This window comes from Dipodomys spectabilis, unplaced genomic scaffold, assembly GCF_019054845.1.
Source record: "Dipodomys spectabilis isolate Male_0828 unplaced genomic scaffold, ASM1905484v1 ptg000112l, whole genome shotgun sequence".
Lineage (NCBI taxonomy): Eukaryota > Metazoa > Chordata > Mammalia > Rodentia > Heteromyidae > Dipodomys > Dipodomys spectabilis.
Genome location: NW_024870789.1, coordinates 397,750 through 412,533, shown reverse-complemented (window position 1 = coordinate 412,533; position 14,784 = coordinate 397,750). Strand labels below are relative to the sequence as shown.

Sequence of the window (14,784 nt, the reverse complement as noted above, 5' to 3'; positions counted from 1 at the left end):
GAGCCACCAATGCCCAGCTCTATGAGGTGGTTTTTGTTGTTTTTGTCAGTCATGGGGCCTGAACTCTGGGCCTGGGCGCTGTTCTCAGCTCCTCAGCTGAAGGCTAGCGCTCTAACACTGAGCCACCGTTCCAGCCCAAATATGGGGTAAAAGGAGTGGAGTTCAAACAGAGTGAAAAATTCAAAAAAAACTTTTTGAATTTAAATATTTTATTGGCTTCAATGCATATACACTTGAACAATTCACAAGTGAAGAGTGGAGACACTTGCTATTCTCATTATAGATGTTCTATAATCGTGTATTATGTTATTCTGAAATACATTTCTGTACTTATTGGCTGTATGTTTTCCACTACAGGACACCTCCATTTGTTCTATTAGGATTATTTTTTCCAAACAAGTTAAATGACCTTCTCTTCTTCACAGTTTGCACCGTTTCTCACCCCTCAGTATCCTATCATCATAGTAGATTAAAATACAAATGAGAAAATTCAGTGTTGATGGCACAGAGCATGATTTAAAAAAAAAAAAACATGCATGAATGCACCAACATATCATGTTCAATAATGGGATGACTCATTTGAGGAAATACAAACTTTTCCTGAAAAAAGTCTAAAGTATCAAATATATCAAAAATAATGTGAGTATGCTAATACGGGATTCATAAAAATACCATCTCTACTACAAGGAGCTAATACAAAACCCGTGTCATCGCTTCCCATCCTCCTTCACACGGCCCCTTCTCTGCTGACCAGTGGACTAGGAGATGTCTCTCGCTTTTGGCCCCTCCCTCATCCTAACAAGCCCAGAGAGAGTGGCGCCCAGCGGCCATGTCCCCAAGTATGTGAAGGAGGGCAGGAGCCGTGCTCTGGGCGTTAGCCTCCAGGTCTCTGGATGGCAACTACCAGAAACCGATCATTTGCGTCAGTCTATAGATGAAAGGGAAGGAGGCCTGGTTGTCCGGGCCTGCATGTTCTTGGTGCTGCTGGATGCCAGGCTGCAGCAACACCACCTGCTCTGCGGTGGGGCTGTCTTGGGGGCAAGACACCCCGGCTTCTCCTGGGGCAGGCTCCGTGTTGTCTTCAAGTTGCGCCTTAGACCTGTGCTCCTGCTCCTCCCCAACTTCCCCTTGCAAGGGCCCTGCCAGGTCTGCTGGGGCCTCTGCAGCAGGGGTAAGGTCAGCGGCCCGCCTCGAGTCCCGGCCCTCTCTTCCTTGCCCTGTCAGGCACAGTAGCAGTTCCTGCAGCTCCTTCTTCTTCTCCATCTTCTCCTGCATCAGCCGGCGGACACACTCTTCTTTCTCACGCTGCAGCTCATCCAGGACGCCCATCTGCTCTTCACAGGATGCCATCTCCTCCTCCATGGCACTGATGCATTCTGACAGCAGGCTGCAGCGACGGGGGATGTCGTCCACTGGACTCTGCTGGTCCACCTGGCCAGGCAAGTCGTAGGTGAAGCAGATCTTCAGCCTCTTTGTGGGACTCTGGCTGTCCTGCTCTCCCTCCCCAGGTGCGCTGTGGTGCCAGGTCTTGGGGTAGAGGGCCTGGCGCTCCAGCTCTGTCTGGCACTGTGCTGCCAGGTGGGCCAGGCCCTCACAGCAGGCCTGCTGTTCCTGCAGCTCACGGCTGAGCTGCGCCTTCTTAGATTCAGCAATAGATAGTGCTGCACAGTAAAAATCCCACATGGTATGTGGGTTGTCCACGTCCTCTGGGACGGTCACAGCAGGGGGAGCCGCCTCCTCCCCGTTGTCATCCACTCTGCTCACTCCTTCACCTTCTCTAGGGAGAGTCAGGAGCTTCAGCTGGGAACGCAGCTGCGCATTCTCCTGCCTCATGGCTTCCAGGCACGTCAGTGTGTCCTGGAACTTTGGAGGCACCATCCGGTCCTCCAATGTGCTCTGCACCTGCTTCTGCTGCAGCTGCTCCAGCAACTGGGTCTGCCTCCGCAGGTGCTGCTGCAGGGCCTCCTTCTCCGTGCTCAGCTGCTGATGGGTGGCCAGGTGCTGCTCACAGGTGGCTCTGAGCTCCTGCAGCTGGGCCAGAGACTGGTCCTGCAGCTCTTGGGCCTCTTGGTGCTTGGACTCAGCCATCTCCTTCCATTCTTTGAACGTCTCCTCCCGCTGCTCCAGCTTCTCCTGAAGATGTTTCTTCTCCTGCTGCTCGGCGTGCAGGAGGCCGGCAAGCGAGTCCTTCTCATTGCTCAGCCTCTGCCAGGCCTCCTGCAGCTGGGCCAGCTGCTCTTTCAGCTCGCGGTTGCACACCAGCATGTGTCTGTTGCTCTCCTGCTCCTTCTCCATCGTCTCCAGGATCTTGCACCGGTCCGAGGCATGCTGTTCCCATTCTTCCACCTTCTTCTCCAGTAGCCATAGCCGCTGCTGCTGCTCCAGGCTCTGGAGATGGAGGCTCTGGTTCTCCTCCACCTGGAGGTGAAGGTGCTCCTCCAGGGTCTCGAGCTCCTTCTGCAACTGCAGGGCATGAGCCTGCAGCCACTGCTCAGCCTGAGATGGCCCCGCAGGGCGCTGCAGCTCTGCCAGCTGCACTCTCAGCTCCACCAGCTCCCCCTCTAGTTCCAACACCTGCCTGGCCCCTTGCTCTTTCTCCTCTCTCAGCCTGCCCACCTCCTCTAAGAGCTGCCAGGCCTTCTCCTTCCCTGTACACCTCTCCACCATCAGTTCTTCCTCCAGAGAGTCTCTCTCCAGCTTGAAGGTGGTGGCCAGCTCTCTCATGCTCTGGAGTTGTCTTTCCAACTCTGCGTGCTCCACCAGCACCTGCTGACACATGTGCATTTGTATATCCATGTTGGCCTTCTGCGTCAGGAGCGCATCCAGCCTGTCCCGCAGCTCAATGTTCTCATATTCCAGGTCTTCACAGCTTCTGCTCTTCTGCTGGAGCTGAAGGGTCACATGGTTCAGGGCTTTCATGAGCTCGAGGTTGTGGAGCTCGGAGTCAGTCTCCGTGGTGGAGATCGCAGACAGCTTCATCTCCAGCTCCCTCATGCGCTGCGCTACAGCCTGCAGGCGGCTGATGAGGTGGTCCTGCTCCAGGGCTCTTCCATCGGCCACCTGCCACATGTGGGCCAGGGCAGATTGTAAACTGGATTTTTCTGAAGCCACCATCTGCACTGATAGATTGTACTGCTCCCGCTCTGCTCCCAGTGCCTCGTGCATACAGGCGGTCTCCTCCTGCCGCTCCTGCAGCTCCTTATTCTCCTGCTTCAGTAGGTCGATCTCTCTGCAGAGCTTCTCGTTTTGTATTCTGCTGGCATCGAGGGCAAGCACCAGGTGTTGGTAGCACCTTTCGAGGTCCTCGGTGGTGGAGGGACCCGGGTCACTCTTGACCCCGGCAGCTCTGACTGTGCCCAGAAGCGGGGGAGGCTCAAGGCCTGCGTGGTCTTTGGCCACACCCTCAGCTGAATGACCGTCCCCGGCGGCGTTTGTCTTGGGGTTACCTCCTTTTTTAGTCTTCTTCTTTCTCTTGGGTTCTGCAGATCCGGCAGGACCATTCCTCCGCTGGTATTCTTCCAGGAGTCTCTTTCCTGCGGCTAACTTTTTCAGTCGTGTTTGTTCAGACATCCCAGCTCTGGGACGGGGAAGATGTGGGGGCCACATTCCCAGGCTCTTGGATGTCACGTCCGTTCTCCAGTCACCACCAACTATATCTACCTCGATGCACCAACTATGTCACCTCGATTCACCTCGATTTGCTCCCTCACCACTCCGTACCTCTACCTCCCTCCACGCCTGGTAGTGGTGTGAGTCAGTTGAGGGAATACCAGTGCTACTAGGCAGCATGGAAGGTGGGCGTGGCCTCTATTCTTGGATCCCATTGGTCAGAAAAACAGGGGAAAAATGGGGGGGTGTGGCCAGAATCTTGTGACCCAGGCAGAATGGGGTAGTCAAAATGACAGCTGCTCCTGTGGCCCCATCCCCACACATCCTGTCCAGTTTGGTTGGCGGCAGAGTGGGACCTCCCCTGGGAACTGGTGCATGGTTTTACAAGTCACCCTTCCTGGTTCCCAGCACACAACTGTGGTCACCAGGGTTTCCACCAGACTTCCCACTGCCCTTCAGGTCTGCAGGTGTCAGACGTCTTCAGGTCTCCATGCCATGCAGTTAGTGTTGTTCGGATCATATCTGCTGACTCTGGCATTCTGATCAGGGAGGCGCAGGTGTTTGCAGTGGCTTTGGTACACCCTGCTCCTGCAGGATCTCTGGGACTGGGCAGCACAGGGACCTCCTAGGCCCAGGGCTCCTCTCCATGAGTACTGGCATGCTGCCTTCAGCTCAGTGAGGCCATGCATAGCAAATACTTCCTAGCCTAAAGGGAGCTTGAGGCTGTGGCAATCATCTTCTTCCTACATTTCAGTGAAATCTTACTGAGCAAATGTTCCCCACACTTTGGCTGTGATCGCAGAGGGTTCAGAAACACAATCACGTGAGGACTACTACTCCTGAGTAAAGTCAGTCAGTTAGCCACACAGCCATCTGACTAGTCCCACCCAAATGCTGTCCTGTCTGTCAAGAACGCAGCTTCTGGGGTCACCCTCAACCACTCCGGAGCCCTGGGCCATTGACCGCAGCACTGGCGAGGTGGGGTGGGGGCTGAAGGGATTGGTGAGTTCATTTTGTGCAGCTGGCTTTTCCTTCCCATGAAAAGCTGTGCTGGCTGTGGTGGTCCACACCTGTGATCCCAGCAGGAGAATAAATCATGGGTTCAAAACAAGCTGGAGCTACATAGCCAGTTCAGGACTGGCCTGGGCTACAGGCCCTCAGGCTGGGGCTGTGATGGCAAGGCCCAGTCATCTTTGCTGCATTGTCATTTGCTGGCTAGCCTCCGCCCCCACTCCAGGACCCCTCCCCCAGCACAGCATATGTGACTCATGACACACACACACACCACGGTACAAAATATACTTCTAATAAGTGATTAATAATGAAGTAGAATAGAAGATTCTGTGGTTTGGGATTGAGAGGAGATTCAGAGTTGGGTTGCTGAGAAAAATTCTATCAGAGAAACATAGATCAGGCAAACTAATTTAGGACATGAAAGTGTCCAACAGGTAAATAAGCGATGAAGTGAGAATACAGATGTTGCTTCTGTGCAAATGTTTCTCCATTTGCCCATCTCTATACACTTCTCACCTTTCTTGGGGCCCCAGGACCCTTACCATTTAGGCAGCAATGTAAAGAAGTGCGCATTTCTTTTTCTCCACACAACTGTTTACCTCTTTGGGCAAAAATTTTATTCTAGGTAATTAGATCTAGTTAAAAACCTAATGGTACTAATTGATATGACCTCCAAGTTACGGAAAAAAAGAGTGTTTTTAAAAATATATATAAATTGCTTTGGCTTATTCCCTGCTATCACTGTCTTTGATCTTGGTGCCCTGTGTCTTGTGCTTTTGTTTATCTGATTTGAGGGAGGGAAGGGGAAATCACAAAATGGTGAGACAAAGGGGAACGGGTGAATCAATGCAACAGCAATGCTCACAACACACTATGTTGGAAATGAACTTTACAACTTGGGGTAGGGGAGGAGTCTGGAGAAGGGAAAGTGGAAGAAAACAAGGTAGGGGGTAACAGTGTTAGACAAGAAATGTACTCATTACCTTACCGATATAACCATAAGCATTCTGTACATCACCTTTACAATTGAATACAATTTTAAAAAATGCTAATGACATTTTTAGGGGAAACCACTACAGAATAGTGGCCACTTTTCTCAGAACTCTTATTTTTCTTTTCTGAAGAATGTTAGCATATTTTTTATCAGGTTGATTGATTTAGGGGTCAGATGTTCGGAGAAGTATTTCTCAGCCTTCAATTTAAAATATACACAGCTACCTGAGTTTCTGAACATCCTAGTAACAAACCTGATTTTTCCCATTTATGAATAAAAAATCTCCTATTGATTTAATGTACATGAATTAAGTTTTCAACTCAGGAAGACAGTAGATTTACAAAATTTAAACAGCAATTAGTTTGCTTCGGCTTAATAGAAAGAAGGAAGAAAACATGATGTTCTCATGTCTCTATACCTCTAATGTGACTTCCCTTTAAAAGAAATTTGTCCTCTCATAAGTCATGATTCACGTTGTAAATAAGTTCATCACTTTGCATCAATTGCTTGGTATGAAGAAGCCATAGTATCTTTATGTTTAAATTCTACTTGGTAAAAGAAAAATGCAATAGAGAATAATTGCATATTTAACATTTATGAACCATTTCCCCGGCCTTCTGGCTAATAGCCTTGTCCAGAGAATGGCAAAAACATACATAATAATGTTGATTTTATAGCCTTGTCCAGAGAATGGCAAAAACATACATAATAATGTTGATTCTTGGTCATGGTACATTCAATCCTGATTATTGCTTCCTATTTACTGACTTTACCCTTCTAAAACTTTGCTGCTATGACATAAGAATAGAATTTGAGAAAAGAATGTCTCACACTTTCAGAATTAGTAAAGCTGTTTTTATCAAAATATAGTAGGTGTCAAGAAGAAGAAGGCTTATAGCTCAAATATTCAAATGAATGGTTTTTCTTGATACTAGATAGGTATTTCTAAGTGTACTGATTGTGTATTTCTTAAATAAGTCATTGTATTTAGTGGTGACTACAAAGGCTGAATAGTACAGTGAAGAACAGATAAACTGGTGGTCCAGAAAAAGACAGCATTCCAAATGTTTAGCAATTTCCATGGTGCAAATTTTGTCAGACATAAAACTGGCATAGCGGTTGGCTGTGGTGGACAGAGATGGGGGGGGGAGGATTGTGAGTTCAAGGTTAGCTTGAGCCACATAGTGATTTCTATGTGGTGAGATCAAAGAAAGGGAGGATTAATTTTGTTACAAGTCATCATCTCTATTCTTTTGTTGAAAACTGCAAAATTCAGACACATCTACAGAGTACTTCAACCACTAGCTACGCAATACTCACTCCTCAGCAGCCCTTAGAACATTCTTCATAAAAGGCATACAGTAAATCTTAGCAAATAAAGGAAAGTTGAAATAAGTCCCACTATTGAAACATATTTAAGAGAATGAAACCAGAAATCCACAGCTAATGATATTACCAAAAATACGCAAACACACGAACAATGAACACATGAACAATACTGATGACAATGACTGAAGATGGAAAGGGAGAATCTGAATAATCCTACAAGGTAGTCTAAATGAATAGACTGAATGTCAGAACGTTTGGGATACAGCAAGAGTACCACTAAGGGAAGAAACTTAGTAGAGCTGTGAGTATGTACCTTCCCGAGCCGAAAAAAATGTCAGGAGGATGGGGAACAGAAAGTGAGATCTCAAAAAGCTTAATGATACACCTCAAAATGAGAAAAGAATGAGAATGCAAAATGAACAAATGTAAACAACAGGTGAAGAGGAGGAATCAAGCGAATACTGAAAAAAACTGTGCAAAGTCTTGATGGAACAAATTCTGAAAAATAAGTTTTGTAACCCTGTAACATTTGTCAAAACTAAGAAAAGTGACTCAAATTAATATTAAAATTAAAAAAGGGAATGCCACAATACATTTCAATGAAAACCAAAGAATCAGGAGGAAATACTTATACTTAAAATCAAATGCCAGGAAGTGAATACTTTCCTAGATCTACCTTTTATTTTGACCTTCCTAAATTGTACCAAGAGTAAATAGTCACTTCAACAATTAGATGGATGTAGTAATGAAGAGTTGTCAAAACCAAAAAGGCCAGGTCTAGATGGATTTGCTACCAATCTATGAGAACCTTAGGGAGTAACAAACACTGTTCTGATGCCCAGATCAGCAGCTGCCTCTGCCTCCCAATCAGTGCTGGCATGCCATGCCTCTCCAACACTGCCACTTCTGTGTTGTGTTCCTTGTCTTTCCATGTCTTGTCATTATCTAAGTGCACTAGCAATGAGTGATTTTACTTATCAAAGGACATTCAGTAACAATGAGACATGCAGGACACTATGTGGAAAACAAACTTTACAACCTCGGCTGGTGGGGTGGGGGGAGGAGTTGGGGAAGGAAGGGATAGAACAGGAAAAACAAAGGATGAGGTAACAATGCTTGATAGGAAATGTACTCATTACCTTACTCATTGACTGTAACCATCTGTACAGTATGCTTACAGTCAAAAAGAACAATCAGACACCTACAAGCATGTCCACATGATGAGTACATTCTAGGTAGCATAAACTGGAGGGACTCCTTGTACAAGTAGGGATATAGGAGAGGTGGTGAGGGAAACAGTTTTGCCTCCAGTGCCACATCCTTTTCCAAATCTTCCCATGGTACAAGATCAGTCCTGCTGATGGATGCATAGAATGCCAGTTTGTATATAAACCATAATTTCTTGATCTAGTGATTAATGGAAGGGCATCAGGGCTCATTCCATATATTGGCTACAGTAAATAATGCTGTAAAAAACATGATTGTGCTGATAGATTTAGTGTAACTGTTTTCTATCATTGGGTAGCGCTATGTTAAATTTTCTGTGGAAATTCCGTACTGCTTTCTAGAGTGGAAAACAAGATTAATATCCCACCAACAGTAATGGAGGTCCCTTTTGTCCATATTCATGCCACCATTTGTTATTGTTAATTTTCTTGATAATGGCTATTCTAATTGACATGAAGTAGAATCTCACTGTTGGTTTGACTTGCATTTCCTTTATGCCCAGACATGCAGAACATTGCTTCATGTGTCCTTCGGCCATTTTTACTTCTTGTGAGAATTCTCTCTTTAACTCATTAGCCCATTAATTAATTTGGTGGTTTATTTTTGAAGGTTTATTTCAGGAGGTTTAATATTGTGAGCTGTTCAGTATACTTGGATATTAATCCCTTGTTCAAGCCCTTTTTTAACTTGTTATATAAGTCTTTGATTTCTTCTGATTCTGGATCTTTACTGAGAAAGGCTGACCTGGGTCTAGGAGCTCTCGTGTTTCCACTCCCCTTTCCTGAAATGTTTTCATGGTTTCTGTCTGATGTGATTTTTGATCCGTTTTGAATAGATTCTGGTGCAAACTGATGTGTAAGGCTCTAGTTTCAGTTTTCTGCCAGTGGATAGCCAATTTTGTTCCATCACCAGCTGTCCTTCTTCCAACCTATGTTGTACTGGAGCATTGAGGTGAAAGGATTTGCTTTAGGAGAAAGACATGAGACTCTGAGCACCAGGGATGCCTAGGGCTCATAAGAAACCCCTGGAAGAATCCATCTTCCCTATAGCATATTCCAGCCAGGCTAGCCCACCATTTATCAGGTGACACAAGTGTGGAGGCCTTGCTGCTTGGTGTTGGACCCTCAGTGAGAGCCTGGGGTCAGGCTGTATCTTCAGGAGAAGGATAGATTACATGTAGATCACAGAAAAAGAGGCAGCAGATGCACTAGCTGAGATACCATCAGAATCTTGTGTGCCACGTGGGACAAGCCATTTGGAGACGATTTTAGTGGGGAGATGTTAGAGACATTAGAGACTGTGGTGCTTGGTGAAGGCAAGAGAGCTGCTCAGAGTACTGATTTTGGGATCCATGCATGGATATTCTCTGCAGCTCTGGCCTGGATAACCTAGTCTGCCCCTGCTTTGCCAGGCAGAGTGGCTTGGGGTAGGGTCCACACTGAACACTGGATGGATGGGAACAGGCCTAACCCCTGTCCTATCATTGGTACTCAGGGAATTCAATGGGAAGAAGGAGAGGCCAGGCCTCAGACTCAGCTGCACACCTTATCTCCTCCCGGTGCCATCTCCTCCATTTGGGCACCTGCTTGGATCTGTACTCAGAGGATTTCTGCCAACTTCTGCAAAGTTCATGCTTCAAGAAACTAATGGCTTACCTGCAGTCGTACATGCCTGGTTGCAACGTGAAATCTTATGTCAACACTCTCCTGGCCCACATGGAGGCCCTGGAGCCCAACAAGGCTGAGTCTGAGGGTGAGAATCCAGGGGTGGGAACAGGGAGGGGAGAAGGGGAGTCAGGGCAGGGCCACACTGGGAGGCATAGTTAAGTGTGGCATAGGATTAGAAGCAAGAAGCAACCTGAAAGGCACAGTGGGTAGGAGGCATTTTTGAAGGTATCCTATTGAAAGTGAGGAACTGGAAATTTTGGGGCAGAGGGTGTCTTCTCTACCTTTGAAAACACTTAGAGCATTGCGGTAATATGAAGAATCTTATGTCCTCTTCCAGGTGTTTCACCAGCCCGAAATCCTTACGAAGAGTTGACGCCAACCCAACCTGCAGCTGTGGTTCCCTGCCTAACAGGAAAACCAGTGTCACATTCAGAGAGCCAGCTAGCTCCATCTGTGCTTCTGGTGCTGTCCCAGTGGGAGTCAAAGGCTCTAGTTCTGAGTGGGAGCCCAATTCAGATTTAGCACAAGCTTCAGTTTGTGTAGCAAGCCCAGCAGGAGAACTGGCCTCAGCTTCACAGCTGGAGTCAACTACACCTGTGGCTCTGGTGGTCACCTCAGAAGTACAACCATCATGAGCTAGCTCAGACCTACAGCCTGCTCCAAATGTGGCTCTGGTGCCCAGCTCAGCAGGAGAACCATCATCAGCTAGCTCAGACCTAGAATCTACATCTGTATCTCTGGTACCCAGCTCAACAGGAGAATAGTCATCTGATAGCACAGACCTAGAGCCTACTCCATCTGTGGCTCTGGTGCCCAGTTCAACAGGAGAACTGTCATTAGATAGCTGCAGCCTAGATCCTTGGGCTTCTGTGGCTCTGGTTCCCAGCTCAGAAGGAGAATCCTCATCAGCTAGCTCAGACCTACAGCCTACTCCACTTGGAGTTCTGGTTCCCAACTCAGCAGGAGATCGGTCATCAGATAGAACAGAACTAGAAACTACTCCATTTGTGTCTCTTGCACCCAGCTCAGCAGGAGAAACATCATCAGCTAACTGCAACCTAGAGTCTAATACCTCTCTGGCTCTGGTGCTGAGCCAGCAGCAGAACCAATACCAATGTATAGAGTCAATGTATAGAGCCAGAACCAATGTATAGAGCTGGAATAAGAGTCATCTCCCGCACCTGTTTTGAGCTGGAGCCAGATCCTGTTGAGGGTCAAGAGCCTAAGCCCTATACAGAACCTCTTTCAGAGCTGGACCCAGAAGTCCCAGGTTCCATTGATTCAGAGCCTTAGGAGGCAGCAGCTTTCTCAGGAGACCCTTCAAGTTTTTCTTGTGGTACCTCACAGAACTGGATGAACAAGGAGAAGCTGGATTTCTTGGCTTTTCCTCCTGATCTGGTGGCCAAGCAACTCACCATGATGGATGTGGTGAGGTCCTAGGCAGGGATGAAGGGAGGATGGGGTACCTGCTCTATTCTGCTGCCTGTTCTGTAGCTGCTTCTTCCTGGGGCCACGACCTTGTCTAAATCCCAGCTCCACAATACCTAACCATGCCAGAGCAAATTTCTGACATGAAATCAAAAGAGATGAGACCCACTCCCCTCCCAGGGGCAGCCAGGCCTATAGCTCATCCTCATTCCAGGAACCCTCTCCAGCATGAGGACATTTTAGGCTCCTATTTTATCAGAGGTTAGGGAAGACAAGACTGGCTTTAAAGGTAGACATTGCATGTGCATCAGGAGACAGGCATGAGGTGGCTATGTGAGGGCAGATGCTGCTGGTTAGTGCCATGCAGACATAGCTAAATTCAATTAGATAGACTGGGATTATATACAGAAAATACAACTCTCACTTTTCCACCTGTTTCCTTCTATGACACTTAGGTGTTGGGTATACTAGGTGGTGAGCACACGAGACCCAGAGCTTCCCACAGGCTCAGGTCACCTTGTGCACTTCCCTAGCTCCATCTCCTACTAGTGTCATCCCAGCCTGCACCTGGCATTGCAATCTATGACAAGGCCAGGTGACACCATTCTCTTCCCCAGGAAATATTCAGAAAGGTAGTGCCCTACCAATGCCTGGACTCTATCTGGTCCATGAGTGACAAGAAAGTCAAGGAGCACTTGGACCCAACTATCTGGGCCAACGTCACACACTTCAACAGTGTGTCATCCTGCGTAATCACAAGTTGTCTTGGGGAACACAGCATGAGGGCCCCAGACAGAGCTCTTCTGGTGCAGCAGTGGATCAAGGTGGCCTAGGTATGATCCATGGGGCGACCAAGGACTCACTATTCTAAATTTTATCCTCAGGATTTGACTGTGTTCAGAGACCTGTGTGGATCGAGTCCCACATTCCCACAGACAATCTTTCCTCTAGCAGGCCACTCACTGTCTCTGTGCTCACCCAGATCTTGGGCTGTGTAAAATGCTGCCTACTTGTCCCATACTCCCTGCTGTACTCCCTGATCTCCCACAAACCTAACTGTGAGCGGCTAAGCCAGCAACCATAGTAAAATCTGGTGTTAGAATCATCCAAATCTCAGTCTTTCTGCCCAGGAGTGCCTAGTGCTGAGGATTTCTGCTCCGTGTTTGCCATCATCTCTGACCTGCAGCAGAAACTCTTCCATCCACATCTTGGAGAGGACCTGGGTAATGGTTTCCAGGTGGGTCCTCTCTCTACAGGAGCTATGCCGGCACAAAGGCTGGCATCACCCACACTACGTTTTTGTAATCAAAGCAGAATGGCATATTGGAAATTATATAGCCCCCCATTTTGCCAGGATCAAGTACTTTCCCCAAGCCTATGTATCCGTAAGATTCGAAAGATGTATTCGGACACTCTTGTCCAGGCACCTGGAAGTCTTGGTTTTAAAACAAAATGGAGATCCATTCTCTCATCCTCCACACCCCCCTCATTTTTCCAACGGTCACCTTCTCTTGTCTCCTCCTGTAGAGATAACTTCCGAAGATTTCAGAAACTGTCGTCATAATTTCTTAAGAAAATAACCAGGCCAGGTGCAGAGAACTGCTATTCAAGGTAAGGAGAGGTGGGTGAGGGGAGGACAAGTGTTTGTTGTTAGCTCTCTGAGATTATTTTAAACAATTTCAATTCTGTGTCAACTGGAGTAAGGAGAGAGGAGGCTGCTTAGACAGTGACCAAGAGGCCCCTCACAATAGTTGTACTGCAGGAAGACAGGTTATCTTTGGAGGACACTTGAACCCAGATTGGGGTGTCTTGCTTCCTATTGGGATTTTATATTGGCAGACTGTGTTAATGGAGTGGTTGAGTCCATTTGCCAAGACACAGGTCCCACCAGTGCCCTAGAACGCTGGCTTCTATTGCTGTCACTGTTGGATGGACTTCATTGGGGAGATTCCTGCTCTGCAGTGCCACTGGGGTTCTCAGTGCTGCGCTGGGGCCAAATGGACATGGAAGTCATTGAGTTAGAGCCAAATCATCCATGCTCTGGATGTAACGTGGGAGGCACTGTGTTGGCTCCCTAGAGCAGTAGCTGCTGCTGATCACACAAAAGCCGTGGTAGGTACTACACATCTGTGGAGAGCCTAGCTGCTTTAAAAATGAAAAGGGAATGATCATCTCATTGAGTGTCTTTCCTAAACTCTCTAGCCGCTATGTAACAAGGAAGCAGGATTCATTTCCTCAGTCACAGGGCATAAGTGTCCGCTACTATGTAACAAGGAAGCAGGATTCATTTCCTCAGTCACAGGGCATAAGTGTCCGCTACTATGTAACAAGGAAGCAGGATTCATTTCCTCAGTCACAGGGCATAATTGTCCACATCAGGAATCCTGAAGAAGGCCCCAATTCAAGTGTAATAATAGAACTGACTTCCACAGGGGAATGGTAGAATATTTGTGGGGATAGAATAAAATGGCTTTAGACTTGGGCCAATGCAAGGACAAAGAATTCGGCACCTGGGCCAGGCAGAAAGCTTCAGTTTTCTTCTCTCTTTGAGCCTCAATTACTCTAGGCACCCTGGCACACACCAAGGGGCTAGAGGACAACACCTTAGTCAATAGCCTGATGAGGCTGAAGGATATTTCCCCTTGTACAGCTACAGGGCACTGGACAAGTTGCCAGCCCTCTGTTCACTATTTTCATCTGGCATATAAAGAGATGAGGAGGTTTGGGTTTATTTCACAAGGGAAGATGAGGTCCAATAGAGAAAGAGATGTTCAAGAATTCAGAAACAGCCTTGGTGCTGGTGCTAATCAGGACAGCACCACTGGTGGGGGAAGATACTGAGTACTCCCAGCCCTCTGAGGCAGGTGTATTCCCACATACCTTGCAGAAGAGGAAACAGTCACAATGAGGCCAGATTCCTCACTTGAGATCCCACACTAATGGAACTCAGCTAGAAACTGAGCTAGAACTGGCTTGCCAGGTGTTAAGCCCTTTGTCACAGACAACCAGGGAACTCTGTGCTCATGGTCTTGGATGATTGTGGATAGGAGAAAGACCTCTTGAACTCCACTCCCAATCATGGCAGGACACTTCCATAGTTGCCACCAAGTAGAAGAAGGCCAAGAGATGTCTGAGGCTGTCAAAGGAGTTCGTGAGTAACTGTGCCCAATGCCCCATCTGCGTAAGACAAGAGAGTTCCCCTGGAGATCTTTTTACCTTTTCTCCACTCCTCTATATGCACTCTGAGAAATGGGCTCCATGTCTTCAGCATTCTGGCCCTGTTTTCATTGTGGAAGAGGTGCTGGACCCACCAGAACCAGGACTATAGAGAAGCTGGGTGGCACAGGCTACACCAGCTGGGGTTCTTTAATGACAGTATGGGACATACCCTGATGCAGATGCGGTTTGGAGTTCCAACTGCCAGCGAGAAGTTCAACACAGAACTGCCATATGATCCCCAGCATACTCTAATAACGAAGCCCCTGTGGGGCTTGGGATGGCTGAGCACCTCTTGGG

The 14,784-nt window shown here is 47.5% G+C and overlaps 1 protein-coding gene across 1 annotated transcript; it reads right to left on the bottom strand.

Annotated features, from left to right (window-relative positions):
* Positions 1–900: 900 nt before the first annotated feature.
* Positions 901–3,570, bottom strand: LOC122114850 (golgin subfamily A member 2-like). Its single transcript, XM_042688112.1, has one exon. The coding sequence runs from the start codon at positions 3,568–3,570 to the stop codon at positions 901–903; it is 2,670 nt and encodes an 889-aa protein (XP_042544046.1).
* Positions 3,571–14,784: the final 11,214 nt, after the last annotated feature.